Raw genomic sequence first — 12,126 nt, 5'->3', positions numbered from 1 at the left:
CCAGTAGCTGGAACTACAGGTGTGCGCTACCACGCCTGGCTAATTTTTTGATTTATTGTAGAGATGAGGTCTCACCTGCATAGGCGGGTCTCGAACCCGCGGGCTCAGGCAATCCACTCACCTCAGCCTCCCAAAGCGCTGGGATTACAGGCAGAGCCACCGAGCCCGGCCTGGTATTGTCTCTGATGCCTCTTTCTCATTGTCTGTGTTCAGAATGAGTCAGCTGAGGCTGCTGCCATCTCGGCTTGGGACACAGGCTACAAGACTCCTGTTTGCCTATGATGTCCCAGTATTCAGCTGGCGCAGCAGGTCCTCTGGGCCACCAGCCACATTCCCAAGCAGCAAAGGTGGAGGCGGCTCCAGTTACATGGAGGAGATGTACTTCGCCTGGTTGGAAAACCCGCAGAGTGTCCACAAGGTCAGCACTTCTGCCCCATCCACTGCGTGGGAGGGAAGCCTCTGGGCCAGGCCGGGCCGAGGGTTGTGGGGAGAAGCAACTTGCCTGCTGTGTGATCTTGGGCAGGTTTCTTTGTCTCCAGGTCATCAGTCATCCCTATTTGTGAAAGAGCCTGTCATCATGTTGGGTGAGGAAAACTTACTGCTTTCTCCATGTGCGCTGCTCAGTCACACCTGACACCTGCCTCACCCCTTTGTTGTGCTGTCTCCAGATCGCCCCTTGAACGTAATTAGGGGCATACTTGTTTATGTATGTATTAATCTGATAAAATAAGTACTTGCTGATGGTAAAAAAATAAATAAGATGGAAAGGTGAAAAGTGAAAAGTGATGTTGTTTTCTCTCCCCTTCACTCACACTCCGTGGAGGAAAGCGATAGTTAAACATGAGCTGAAACCAAAATGTTGTATCATCAGAAGGCTCCCTCCCAATCCATCCAACTTATTGCAAACATGACTCTGATTCCCCTCTTTTATACAGAAGTAGCATATAACATGTACTGTTTTGTTCCTTGCCTTTTTCACCTGGTGATAGATCTCCAAGATCTTTCCATGTGAGTACATAAAGAGCCTCACTGTTCTCTTTGTCCAACTGCATTGTATTCCATTGCATAGAAGTTCCACCCACAACCCCGCTGATGGATACCTGGTTCATTTCCAGTCTCTAACTGTCATGAACAGTGCTGCAGTGCATATTTTTGTACATTTATCACCTTGCACATATGGCCCTGCCTGGAGGACAAACTCTCCAAAGGGAATGGTTGGGTTCAAGAGTATCTGTATGTGTAATTGTAATGGGTATTCACAAATTGCTTTCCACAGGAGTTGCACCAGCTGATTATCCCACTAGTATCATATGGGAGTGTGTGGAGGAAAGCATTTGTACATTATTCTCCTGGAAAACACATGAAGTGCCCATGTACATGTACACCTGCTTTTTGCTTCTACACAGAGAGTAGCAAGTGACACATCCTCTTCTCTGTTTTCTTTACAACGTATCTTGGTGATAACTCATATCCACACTACTGAAATCCCTTACTTTTTTTTTAAGATCGCATAATCTTCCAGATTCTAAATGTGCAACTATTATTTAACCAGTTTTCTTCTCATAACCATTTGGGTTGTTTTGACATCATTTTTATAACCAATTCTACAATGAGCATCATTGTGTGTACATCTAGGCATCCTGGGAAAATCCTGAGAGCTGTGGCCCCAAGGAATACTTGATGCCTCTTGGGCCCTCAACCTGGGCTACTATTGACTCCTTCGAGGCCCTGACCTGGCTGCATTCTTGTTTCTACCCTACCTAGTCCTGGGATAGCTTCTTCCGGAAAGCCAGTGAGGAAGTCTCTTCTGGCTCTGCTCAACCACGGCCCCCATCTGTCATCCATGAGAGCAGGCCCTCAGTCTCAAGCAGGACCAAGACCAGCAAGCTGGTGGAGGACCACTTGGCTGTCCAGTCCCTGATCCGGGCCTACCAGGTGAGAAGCTGGGAGGCTGCACTGGTTCCTCGTTCATGGCCAGGTGCTGAGGGGGAGGAGTTTCACTCAGCTACAATATCATCTCTCCAGAAAGTTCTTCTCCTAGTCTTCTACCAAGTGGCACCCATTCCTCTGGCCAGTCTTTCTCACATTACCATTCAAAGCACTTACTACCCCCCTGGGATTTTTTTGTGCATACTGATTTGTTTGCTTGTGGTCTATTTCCTGGAATACTGTCTGCTTGGAATACACCATGTACATGCTGAATGAGGGATGTATAGATTGACTCTAGTTAATGTCTGTTTTCTCCACTGAATTGGGCATTCCAAAAGAACAGGGACTGATAGCAAGTGCTTAATTAGTGTGAATGGAATGAATGAACTCTCCCCCACTAGGTGCTCCTTTTGGTGATTTAGATTCTCCCAGACTGGGTCCCCAGGCTGGGATCCTGCTCTGTCAGATTCCCAATGATGTTCCATGTTTTTATTCTTGACCAGACAGGACTAATTGGAGGGCTGCTCTGTGTAGTCACAACATAACAAGCTTAATCATTTGGGATCTCTCTGGGAACTGGTGGCTGGAGGTATTTTGTAAGAGAAACTTGACATACAAAGGGAAAGCTAGGGAATCCTGGGGCCCTTGGTGGAGATTCCATGGGAGGGAACAGCAAGCCACTGCAAGGCTGGGGCAAGGCTGAAGCACAGCGGAGATATTAGCCTGGAAATGATGCCTTGCCTCTGAAAGAGGTGCCTTTGTGTGGAATGGAACCCAGTTCCCTATGTACCAACTATCTGGGGATGGATGAGGGAAGGTGAGCAGGGTTGGGGTCTCTCTCTGGCCTGAGGACGTGTTGATTGTGGGCTACCTGGGAACAAGCTGCAGCTAGTTGTATTATGTTTTTCTTGACTGACTGAAAGAAGCAGATAGTGATCTAACTATTGACTTTGAAAATGAAGGACAAGGAATATAAAGCTGTATATTTAATACAGAGTAACAACATTCCAGAGGGCCTTCTCTTCTAAGCACAGTTCTCCACCGTTCAGCGACTCTTTGCTCTTTAATTAACAAGGACCAAGCATGAGAGCATCCTCGCCGCAGGGATGTCTCTGGATTCAGGCTTGTTACTCTCTTGTGCCTGGTATGCATGAGCTCCCTCCAGGAGGGCTGTGGCCCTTTGCAGGTCAATAGGAGGGACAGAGTTCTGGTTTGACACACCTTTACACTGTGCTGAAAAAAGTTATGTATCATTATGGACATTTTCAAACATACAGAAGATGGAAGAATAGTGATGGGTGTGAGCCCCTACACCCATCAACTCATGCCTTGTTTCATCAATTTCCCCTTCTTGTTTCAACTCCCATTCACTTCTGGATTATTTTGAGGCAAATCCCGGGTATTATACCATTCCAATCATTGAACATTTCAGTATGAATTTCTAGAGAGAAGGGCTCTTAAAAATGTACCACGATAGCATCACCACATCTAAAAATAATAATGCTTAATATCATTTGTATGGTTGATATTCATGTTTTCCTTTTGTCTTATGATTTCTTTTTACTGCCTGTCTGAAGGGTCCAAATGCACAGGTTGTGATGTGGCTTTTAAGTCTCTTGTACTCTTCAGGTTCTTCTCTATTTCCTTTTGTGTTCCATGCTGTGTGTGTGTGTGTGTGTGTGTGTGTGTGTGTGTGTGTGTGTGTATAAAACCAAGGTTATTTGTCCTGTAGAGTTTTCCCAAGTCTGGATTTTGCTGACTGCATTCTCATGATGTCATTTCACCTGTTCCATTGCCATAATTTCTGTATATTGGCAGTTAGAACTAGAGGCTTGATCCCATATAGATTTGATTTTTTACAAAAACCAGCTTCCTAATAGTGATCGTGATGGGCATTCCAGCAGTTAGCATCCAATTGATAGTTATTTCCTAGATCCATTAATTCATTATGAGTTGTGAAAATGGTGGTATTCTTTTTTTTCTTCTTTGTTAATTACCTGAAATCTTGCTTTTTCCCTTTTTGTTCATTATCTGAAACCTCCCTTTGTCAAGTCTCTTTATCTAGAGGTACAAATTGTATAGGAAAGGTAGGATTACTGCTTGATTTTCTTTTCTTGACTGGTTTTCAAAATTGAGGTGGTTCCCTAGCATCCTCCAAAGGTGAAAATGAAGGTTTTCCTTCCTTTTTTAAGATTCACCGAATGTATGAATTTAAACATATTTGATGAGTTTCAGTCTGTTGTAAATATACTATCTTTATTGTTGGTTAAAATGTGTCTTTATTCCCAGCCCTATTGGTGTTTGAGCACTCCCTTGCTGCTGGTATAATGAGATGCTCCAAGCTTAGCATGTACATTTCTGCCCAGCCCCAGAACCGTCCAGGTTTTGGGCTGGAATTGCTCACTTCTGTTGGTTTGGTCATTACATTTGGGCCCTTTCAGTGGTCAGAGGCAGGAAGTGTGTATTTTTAAAAAATAATATATATTATGGGTTCTTACTAATGCATCTACATATTTCAAATGCAGGACTCAAGGCTTGTCCTTGACCTCATCAATCTTATGGCACCATTTCCTTTTAAAGATGCCAAAAATAGAGGCTCTCAAAGATGCCAGTACAATGGTTTATTTGATTTTCCCACAACTCCCATGCAACGGTCTTAGAATAACAAGTCTAATACTATTACTACTGACTGGTAATAGAAAAGAGCTTATTAATTTTTTTTTCCAGTTCTGTTTGTCCTTAGGGACTATTCCATTAATCAGTTAGAATAGTTCCTCTCTGTGTAGTTATGCCACTATATGGACATACTTATTAATTTGTTTCATTTTACTTTCAATTTTTTAAAGTTAATTGTGTTTTATAATAATGTAAAATATTTACAAGGTTCCAAAGTCAAATCTTCAAAGTAAGATGTATTTTTAGAAGTCTGGTTTCTAGCCCTGCCCCTCTATTCTATTTTGTTTCATTCCAATAGATGATAATTTTTTCTTATTTTATGATTTATTTTTCTTTTCTTTTTTTTTTTTTTTTTGAGTTGGAGTCTCTGTCGCCCAGACTGGAGTGCAGTGGCCACTCCTGGCCACCGCAGCCTTGACCTGCTGGGCTCCGGCGATCTTTCCGCCTCAGCCTTTCAAGTAGCCAGAATTATAGGCATGCGCTACCACGCCCGGCTGATTTTTTGATTTATTGTAAAGATGAGGTTTCGCCTGCCCAGGCGGGTCTCGAACCCGCGGGCTCAGGCAATCCACTCACCTCAGCCTCCCAAAGGCATGGGATTACAGGCTGAGCCACCGAGCCCGGCTGATTTAGTCTTCTAATGCAAATATTTATTTGCATATATACAAGCACATACAAATAAATATAGTTACTTACATCTCCCCTTTCTTAGAGAATGGATAGTTTACACTTTTCTATAATTTGCTTTTTTGCTTAGCAGCATTTTGTGGAGACTACCTTGTAGTATCAGATGGAGATGTTTTTCTTCCTTTTAACAGCTCTTTGGTACTCCCCTGTGTAGATTTTTCATACTCGTGTACCAGTCTCCTATTAATGGAGAATGGGGAAGTTTCTAGAATTTCACTATTACTAATAGTCCTGCAGTGAATACCTCCCTGTATGAGTCCTTTCCTGTTTCTGCCAGATGCATGTTGTACTTTTAAACCAAGTTGAGCTACTGATACCTGCAGCAGCATAGCAGCTGTGGGACAGAGACATGTGAAAACTTAAAATTCTGAAGTAGGGAGTAAGGGGCCCAGACCCAGAGCCTCATCCTTGGTGGAAGTTGGTCTAAGGCTAGGTCCAAACCCTGCCCTGCCCTTTTCCCTACTCCCAGATCCGGGGCCACCATGTGGCCCAGCTGGACCCTTTGGGCATTCTGGATGCAGACCTGGACTCCTTTGTGCCCTCAGATTTGATCACAACCATCGATAAACTGGGTAAGACTCTGGACCCTTCCATTTTGCCATGCCAGTGTTAGAGTGGGTAGCTCAGTGAGGAACGCTTGGGCCCTGAGGGCAGCCTGAGCTCATAGTGCCTTGGGTCTGTAGGGCTTCCTTCTGGCCTAGCTCATGTACTGCATGGTAACCCTAAGAGGAATGTCCCCCCATTTTCCCTAGCTGGTGGCCCATGTGAGCAAATTTGAGTGGCAGCAAAACTGGACTCTCTCATCTCCCAGGGTGTACCTGGGAGACTGTGGAGCCCCACCTGGGTCTGACCTCCCTCCCTCCTCTCTGCTGCCTGGGGGGCTCTGATATACCTCCTTCTCCAGCCTTCTACGACCTACAGGAGGCTGACCTCGATAAGGAGTTCCAGCTACCCACCACCACCTTCATCGGGGGCTCTGAAAACACCCTCTCTCTGCGGGAGATCATCCGGCGCCTGGAGGTGAGCACAGGCAGGCGTGTTGGGCACCTTGCTGGAGCTCTCCATAAGGCACTAGAGAGAGGGAAGGTGCTGCCTTTTCTGTTTCAGGCATCAAAGCTGTTGTTCCTCTGCTCGGCTCCTTGTGGAGTCCCTGCTTGTTTCCCCAGAGCACCTACTGCCAGCACATTGGCCTGGAGTTCATGTTCATTAATGATGTGGAGCAGTGCCAGTGGATCCGGCAGAAGTTCGAGACCCCTGGTGTGATGCAGTTCTCCAGTGAGGAGAAGCGGACTCTGCTGGCCCGGCTTGTGCGCTCCATGAGGTTGGCACCATGCAGACAGCTTGAGTGACTGGAGGGCCTGCCCCATGGCTCTATAAGAAACTGGGACGGTGCCTGGCAAGGGAAGGCAGGAGTGAATTGGCCTCCCCCCTGACTGTGGGAAGTCGTTAGGGGGAACATTGGGACCAGGGGCTCAGGCAGTTTGATAGAGAGCTGGCCCAGGCAAGAGCTGGTTAGCTGGGCAGGGATGGGGCTCCAGGGGAATGCAACAGCACAGGACACTCTGAGCAAGGGCAGAAGTGGCAGGAAGTGGCTGTGGTACTGTTTGGGCAGAAAGTTTTCCCCAGCTAGGGAAAATGAGGGGACATCCCTCTCAGGGTTACCATGCAGTACATGAGCTAGGTCAGAAGGAAGCCCTGTGGACCCGAGGCACCATGAGCTCAGGTTGCCCTCCTGGCATATGTGGGATGCACTGCAAGGCTCTGCCCACTAGACTTCTCTGAAGCTGAGTCCTCCTGGCCCAGCCACTGGGTGCAAAGTGGATTCCTGAGCAGTGAGGTGTGGGCTGGAATTTAGGGTTAGCCAGGTGAAGGTCTCTAGGCCGTGGCACAAGGGCCCATTGCAATAGGAGGGAAGTGGTCTGGGAGTGGGTGGGCAGTGGCCTGTCAGAGAAATTTGTCTGAGAAAGGGTTACAGCTGGGAAAGGGTACAGGCAGAGGGAGTCCTTTGGTTCATTTAGCTGGGAAGGCCCTCAGCCTCCTCTTAACCTGTGCTCTTTGCTGGGTGGGACAGACATGGTGTCTATGGAGGGTCCTGGATCATGCAGATGAAAGGTGACTTTGCTGCTTCCTTTGTCCTGGGCTTTTAGCTCTGAGCACTCATAAACAGCCCCTGTGAACCCCTGCCCTGTCCATCTCCATCCCTTCCTTCTCCTCTCTTCAAGCAGATTTGAAGACTTCTTGGCCCGGAAATGGTCCTCAGAGAAGCGGTTTGGTTTGGAGGGCTGTGAAGTGATGATTCCTGCCCTCAAGACCATCATTGACAAATCCAGTGAGATGGGGATTGAGAATGTCATCCTGGGAATGCCACACAGGTGGGGTTCCTTTCCCCCCACCCCTAGCCTTGCCTATTCTCCTTCAGCCCAGGGGATGGAGGTGAAAGAGACAAGATGGAAATCAGAGCAAGGGTGTTGGTGGGATCTAGGACTAGAGGTGGGTGGCCTGGAAAGTTCTCAGAGTCTCTGGGCCAGGCACTTGGGCAGAGCAATAAAAGGCCAGGGATTAACCAGGTTCTCTGAGGCCCCTTTTCCCTGGCCATGTTGTCCTAAGAAAGGTAGGATTTCAGAAAGTGGTGCATTGTGCTTCTTGAGGTTCCTGTGGACAAAGAGATGTGAAGGAGCTTGTCCCAGGGAAGTGAGGGCAGGGGATGGGCAGGTAGCCTCAAATTGGCATCCTTTGGAGGGAGTTTCTGGAGTTTCTGTCCTGGATGCAAGCTGACTGCATGTTTCCCTTGACCTTAATGAAGACTTGGAAGGCTTCTGGGTGTTGCCTCTGAACTGGAGCCTGCGGGCTAATGGGAAATGCAGCCCAGGGGATGGAGACTATGGTTGTCCAGGGGTTCTGCCAAATGGGGTATATGAGGATATGCTGAGCAGTCTGTAGAACTAGGCCCAGTCCCTTTCCTGTGATCAGGCAGCTGCTTGTGGTGGAATCAGCCCAGTACCACATCAACATGAAAGGTGTCCAGATGCATGGTGTAGAGGGTCCCTATCTTGTGGCTGAGCATGGAGTTTGTCTGTCCATAGGCTCCATGCCCTGAGAGGCCTGGAAATGCCCAGTGTCTGGTCAAAGGGTCAGGCAGAGCTGGCCCGGTGGCCTGAGGCAGCAAGAAAACACGGGGCTTTAGGTCTCAGGCTGTTAGAACAGCAGGAGAGGATGGCACCTGGCAGTTGGAATAGCCTGAGGAGAGCTCTGGGAAAAGAGGGGCTGTTCTAGGCCAGGCTGGGCCTCAGTAGTTGGGAAGGGAACAGGAGAGCTTTGCCCAGAGCAGCTGAAGGTTGTTCACAGGGTTCCTATAGCCCCACGGAACAGGGAAGAGGCTGACCCGAAAGAGGGCTGCCTTTCTGTCACAGGGGCATGTGGAGCTAGAGGTCAGACCAAGGGTCTGTGGGGGCCTGGGGCTGGTGCATTATGGGAGATAAATTTTTAGCCACTCCTTGTCCCCATCAGGCCAGTCCACCCCTGAATAAACTGTCCCCAATGGGAAGTTCGGGTCATGCTGGAGAATCACTGGTCCCTGGCTGCCTTTCTACCCCTCCCCTGTCCCCAGTGTCCTAGACCCCAGCTACCCTGGGCAGGTCCCCTTTTCCTTGTCCCATTCTAAGATGTTGCTGGCTGGGCTGGAGTGCCATGTGTGAGCAGTCTGAACTGGGGGTGAGGAAATACCAAGGTACTGGGTTGGGCCTGACTTTTGAGTGTGGAGGGTTGAGTGGGCACCTGGTGGCTCCCTGCTCCTGAAAGTTTCCTGATTTATGGAGGTACAGGGCTCTGCCTAGAGGGAGCTGGCTGGCCAGTACTACTCATGTGCCTTATAGATTAAGGTAGGATGAGAGGACTGGGCCTCACTTGGGCTCTACTAGGAAGGGGTTCTCTGACCCTCAAATGCTGGCTTTGATTAGTCCCAGGTGGGCAGAGAGCATGCTGGGACAGTGGGAGGAGGTGGCCTCTGTGCCAGGTGAGAGCCCAGCCCCCTCTGGCTCTAGGGGCAGGCTGAATGTGCTGGCCAACGTGATCCGCAAGGACCTGGAGCAGATCTTCTGCCAGTTTGATCCCAAGCTGGAGGCGGCGGATGAGGTGGGTATCAAGTCCAGGTCCCAGTGCCCCTGGAGAGCCAGGTATTTGGAAGGTGAACTAGGAAGGGCTAGGCCGAGAGTTTCCACGCTGATACAGACCTGAGATGCATGGACGTGGAGAAGGGTGAGGGAGAGAGGCTGGATGTTTGCAGAGGTCCCTACAGCTTTTAGGAGCAAAGGATGTAGTCTGTGAGGCCCTTGTTTAACAGGCTAACCTCCCTGTTTCTAGCTAGGGAAACATACCAGAGAGGTATAGGAGCTTGCTGGAAGTTACTCATATCAGCTCATGTGGCTGTGCCTCTGTGTCAAAAGACCTGTCCAACAGCCTGGAAGGGCCCCTCACTCATTGGTTTCTTCAGGAGAGCCTCGGAAGATCAGGATGGTTTCTTGTGCCTGTAGATCATTGGGGAAATGTTTCTACTCCCACCCCATTCCTGGCATGCACATGCATCACACACACTTCATGCCTCAAGCATTGGCCAAGCCACGGCCTCACTCTACACTACCTTCCTCTCTCCTCTGCTCTCAGCCTCATTCAAAGTCCTACCTGCCTCCCTTTTGGTGGCTCTGCCTGGTCTCTGAGCAGTAAGTTCGTCACTCCCTCCTCTGTGTCTCTTTGCCCTCAGTACTATCTCTCCACTGACCTTCTCCAACCTGCTGTGTGTGTGTGTGTGTGTGCGCGCGCGTGTGCGCGCACTAGATTGTATGAGCATCTCTTTTCCCTCCAGGCTAGTAGACACATGAAGGCAGGGACCTTGTCCCTGAAGCTCCAGAACATGTCATAGGTGCTTGGTTTGTTTAAATGAGTCATATTAAGTGACTGCTCCAAGGTCATCTGGCACACTGGGCCAGAGTAGGGACTAGGACTCACATTTGTTGGCTCACAGCCCAGAATCTTTCCATGGTTCTGTTCATTTTGCTTAAGCACCCTTACCTCCCCAAGCCTCAGTTTACTCTTTTGTAAAACAAGGATAAAACCACTTGCCCCAAGATGACTATGAGGAATCAAAGAGATGGTGTGAATATACTGTAAAACCTGGGCAGAAGTAAGTTTAAAGTAAAATTACTAATTTTTTCAATTGACAAAGAAATGAACATTGTTAAAAAAAATTAAAGTTATACAATGAGAATACATTTACTCTGTGAAACTCCATTCCTGTGGCTATTTTTGTTAGTGAGCTTTTGTTTTTAGGTGTGTACTTCCAGAAATGTTTCATGTAGATATAAGCACACGTTTGTCCAGTACAGCCTTGTTTGTAATAGGCCATGGGGGTAGCCTAATGCAGTGTGGTACCTTGCTGTTTTCACTTGACAAGTTGTCACTGCTTTCTGGCAGCACATGTGGAACTAGCCCAGGCATCTTACAGCTAGAGTGTCCCCTGCAACGGACATTAGGGTGTTGAAGTGAGGGTCCTTGTACATGTTTGAGTATATTTGTTAGAAGGTGTGCAAGTAGTGCAGTGGCTAGAGCTAAGGAGGTGGGACTGAACAACCCTCCCAAGAGTTTGTAGGCACCAGTGAGCCTGCCCGTGGCATGTGCCAGTTCTGGAGCTTCCCACTTCAACATACACACACACATACACACATGCACGCGTACCCTCCCTTACATTTTTTTTTTCACTTGTTTGATTTTTTTTTGTAGAGTCACGTCTTATGGTGATGCCCTGGCTGGTCTCAGACTCCTGGGCTTGGGCAATCCTCCTGCTTCAACCTCCCAAATTGCTGGGATTACAGGCATGAGCCACCGTTGGTGCAAAAAATGATTTTGTTGTAATATATTTCTTTGTTATGAGTTCAGTAGAGTTTCTTTTCATGTGTTTTTGAGCCATTTGTACTTTTCTATAAGATTCTGTTCATGGGTTTTGCTCATTTTCCTATGGGGCTTTTGGGCTTTATCTTCCTGATTTATAAAAATTTTTCATATATTGAGGGAATTAGTCCTTTGCCTGCATTTTTCATATAAATTTTTTTCACAGTTTGATTTGCTTTCTCTAATACTGTGAATGGATTTTCTTCACCCATGATAAACTTACTAGATCTTAGCTTTGGACTTTGGATATTGTTTAGAATACTGCTTGGGAGCTTTATCTTATTGATTTGTAAAAGTATTTTGTGTATTAAGGAAATTAGGCTTTGACCTGCATTTATATTATATATTTTTTTCTTAACTTAATTTCCCCCCTGAATGTTGTGCATGAATTTGCCCCCTCTGTGATACATTTATTAGATTTTAGCTTCCTTATCTTTTATGTTTTCTGGGCTTAGAATATATATATTTTTGAGTCGGGGGTCTCACTCTATCACCTAGACTGGAGTGCAGTGGCACAGTTGTGGTGCACTGTAGCCTCAAGCTCCTAGACTAAACATTTTTCTCTCCTCAGCCTCCTGAGTAGCAGGAACTATATAGGCATGCACCACCACACCCAGCTATTTATTTTTTGTAGAGATGGGGGGGGTCTTGCTATGTTGCCCAGGCTGGTCTTGAACTCCTAACCTCAAGCAGTCCTCCCTCCTCAGCCTCCCAAAGTGCTAGGATTACAAGCATGAGCCACAATGCCTGTCCGGAATATTACTTAGAATATTATAATCCTAGCTGGGCTTGGTGGCTCAGCCTGAAATCCCGCGCCTTTGGGAGGCTGAGGCAAGTGGATTGCCTGAGCCCGCGGGTTCGAGACTCACCTGGGCAGGCGAGACCTCATCTCTA

The 12,126-nt window shown here is 47.5% G+C and overlaps 1 protein-coding gene across 9 annotated transcripts in view; it reads left to right on the top strand.

The window, feature by feature from the left end:
- Window positions 1-12,126, top strand: part of OGDHL (oxoglutarate dehydrogenase like) — a 29,300-nt gene that overhangs the window by 4,012 nt on the left and 13,162 nt on the right. For 4 of the 9 annotated variants that reach the window (XR_002481816.1, XM_008055214.2, XM_021710986.1 and 1 more), the window contains exons 2-8: window positions 214-418; window positions 1,765-1,935; window positions 5,762-5,864; window positions 6,197-6,312; window positions 6,459-6,613; window positions 7,518-7,664; window positions 9,333-9,423. Coding sequence is in view for 6 of the 9 variants with exons in the window: in XM_008055214.2 (XP_008053405.1) it covers window positions 215-418; window positions 1,765-1,935; window positions 5,762-5,864; window positions 6,197-6,312; window positions 6,459-6,613; window positions 7,518-7,664; window positions 9,333-9,423 (987 nt within the window). In the remaining 3 variants the exon portion in view is untranslated. The remainder of the gene's footprint in view (window positions 1-213; window positions 419-1,764; window positions 1,936-5,761; window positions 5,865-6,196; window positions 6,313-6,458; window positions 6,614-7,517; window positions 7,665-9,332; window positions 9,424-12,126) is intronic. The other 5 variants (XR_002481817.1, XM_021710983.1, XM_021710984.1 and 2 more) reach the window with 3 other exon arrangements.

This window comes from Carlito syrichta, unplaced genomic scaffold (assembly GCF_000164805.1).
Source record: "Carlito syrichta isolate Samal-C Ts95f unplaced genomic scaffold, Tarsius_syrichta-2.0.1 Scaffold301780, whole genome shotgun sequence".
In the NCBI taxonomy this organism is placed as follows: domain Eukaryota; kingdom Metazoa; phylum Chordata; class Mammalia; order Primates; family Tarsiidae; genus Carlito; species Carlito syrichta.
The sequence above is the reverse complement of the archived record's forward strand: the minus strand, read 5'-3'. Positions and strand labels throughout refer to the sequence as shown.